General features: G+C 56.4%; 1 protein-coding gene across 1 annotated transcript in view; it reads right to left on the bottom strand.

The window, feature by feature from the left end:
- The window catches only part of BRD3 (bromodomain containing 3), a 15,594-nt gene that overhangs the window by 4,629 nt on the left and 8,601 nt on the right, over positions 1-2,364 (bottom strand). Inside the window, exon 8 of the mRNA XM_014544218.1 lies at positions 71-543. Coding sequence (XP_014399704.1) covers positions 71-543 — 473 coding nt within the window. The remainder of the gene's footprint in view (positions 1-70; positions 544-2,364) is intronic.

The following is a 2,364-nucleotide window of genomic DNA, read 5'->3' as shown; positions in this document are numbered from 1 at the left end:
GCCGCCTGGCGCTCCACCTGGACCGCAGAGGAGGGGGTGGGGGTGCCGCGAGGCCAGGCCCCCGACTTACAGAGCGGCTTCCTCTGCTTCTTCTGTAAACACGACTTGACGTATCGCTCCAGCTCCCGCAGCGTGGTGGGCTTCAGGGTCTCGAAGTCGATCTCGATCTCGTCGGGGTTGGAGTCCCGGAGCGAGGGCTCCCGCGACTGGATGATGTGCACCACGCGGCCCAGCTTCTCCCCCGGCAGCCGGTTGATGTCCAGGCTCAGCTGGCGCTTCTCGTCGTAGCTCATGGGCAGGCCCTCCTCCTCCTCCTCCGAGTCGTAGGAGGCCGACGCCTGCTTGCCGCCCTTCTTGGGCTGTCTGAGGCAGGAGGCAAAGAGCGGCGTGGCGTGGAGCCCCTGTCCCCTCGGCCCTCCCCTCCCCCTTCCGTCCGGCTCCGTCCCCTCCTGGCTCTTACAGATGCCCATGCCCACGGTGGGGCCCAAGCAGAGGAGCCAGGCTGGCTGCCTGAGGCTGCCCCTGGCTGGCTGGGTCCCAGGCCTCACTCAGAGCCCCACAGGCATCTCCCACTCAGCAGGTCAAACACTGACCTCTGCCTACGTCCAAATCCGCCATGAGAAGGCAGCTGAGGGGATGAGGAGTAAGAACAGGGGACAGACAGGGCATGATGCACGGTGAACCGAGACCCTAGGGCACCAACCGTGACATTAAATATGAACAGTCTAAACACACCAACGAAAAGAAAAAGGACGAGCAGGTTGTATAAGAAACGAGACCTGCCCTGGCTGGTGTGGCTCAGTGGATAGAGCGTCAGCCTGCGGACTGAAGGGTCCCAGGTTTGATTCCGGTCAAGGATACATGCTGGGGTTGGGGGCTCGATCCCCAGTAGGGGGCATGCAGGGGGCAGCCTATCCATGATTCTCTCTCATCATAGATGTTTCTCTCTCTCTCTCCCCGTCCCTTTCTCTCTGAAATCAATAAGAATATATTTAAAAAAAAAAAAAAGACCCAACGTACATTTTAAATATAAAGACAGAAGTAGGTTAAAAGTAAAAAGGAGGAGGGGGAAATCGACCATGCGAACACTGATCAAAGAAAAGCTACAGTAGCGGAGTTAATTTCAGACAAAGGAGACTTCACAAAAAGGAACGTCACTGGAGAAAGAGGGACGCTGCATGACGACAACAGGGCCACCCGACCACGGGCCATCGCGGTCCTGCAGGCGCGTGCGCCTGACCGCCAAGCTTCCAAATACGCGAAGCAGAATCCAAGAGAAATGCAGGAAAGCCACAGCGGGAGCTGGGGGATCCAGCTCCTTCCTCTTGGCAATTAACAAGTAAGTCAGCAGGAGCAGAGACCAGCCCGTCGATGACCACCTGGGTCCGCCTGACCAGGTTTCTGCCTGTTGGCTGTTCTGTTTGTTTTCCCTGACTGACAGCCACTCGGCAGCGGAGAATACACTTTCCCCTCCAGTGCACACGGACCTTCACCAACGCTGGGCCAGACAACAAGTCTTAACAACTTTAAGTGTTCATCACTGACCGTAACGGAATTAAACCAGAAAAATCCCCAAACATTTGGGAAATAAACACACTTCCTAAATTTGCGGGGTAGCATTTAGATGGAAATGTACAGCATTAAATACTCTATGAGAAAAGGTCTCGCCCTGGCTGGTTGGCTCAGTGGATAGAGCGTCAGCCTGCGGACTGAAGGGTCCCAGGTTGGATTCCAGTCAAAGGCACATGCCCAGGTTGCAGGCTTGATCCTCAGTGGGGGGAGTGCAGGAGGCAGCCGATCAATGATTCTCTCTCATCATGGATGTTTCTATCTCTATCTCTCCCTCTCCCTTCCTTTTGAAAGCAATAAAAAAAATACCCACACAAAAATAGACATATATATACATACTAGTGGCCCCGTGCACGAAATTCGTGCACAGCTAGGGTCCCTAGGCCGGGCTGGCAATCAGGGCCAACCTGTGGGGTGACCGGCAGGGCGATCGGGGGCCCCCTGCTGGCACCTGCCTTGGCTGGCCTAGGGCCTGCACGCTGGAGGCAGCTCCTGCATTGAAGGTTTGCCCCCTGGTGGTCAGTGCACATCATAGCGACCGGTTGTTCCACCGTTCGGTCCATTTGCATATTAGGCTTTTATTATATAGGATATATATAAACGGTCTCGTGGTGCTGGTGCGGGGGGGGGATAAAAGGTGGAAGAGGGCATAGAGGGGACACAAGACAAGGACACCAATGCCCCACCCTGCGCTCCGTGTAACGGCCGAGGCTCTGAGCCACCAGGGCTCGCAGCCACGGGGCCACGCTGAGCCCCACACCCAATGCTCCTCCCGCCACACACAGCCCCCAAGGC

The sequence above is a fragment of the Myotis brandtii genome, unplaced genomic scaffold (assembly GCF_000412655.1).
Source record: "Myotis brandtii unplaced genomic scaffold, ASM41265v1 scaffold357, whole genome shotgun sequence".
In the NCBI taxonomy this organism is placed as follows: Eukaryota; Metazoa; Chordata; class Mammalia; order Chiroptera; family Vespertilionidae; genus Myotis; species Myotis brandtii.
The sequence above is the reverse complement of the archived record's forward strand: the minus strand, read 5'-3'. Positions and strand labels throughout refer to the sequence as shown.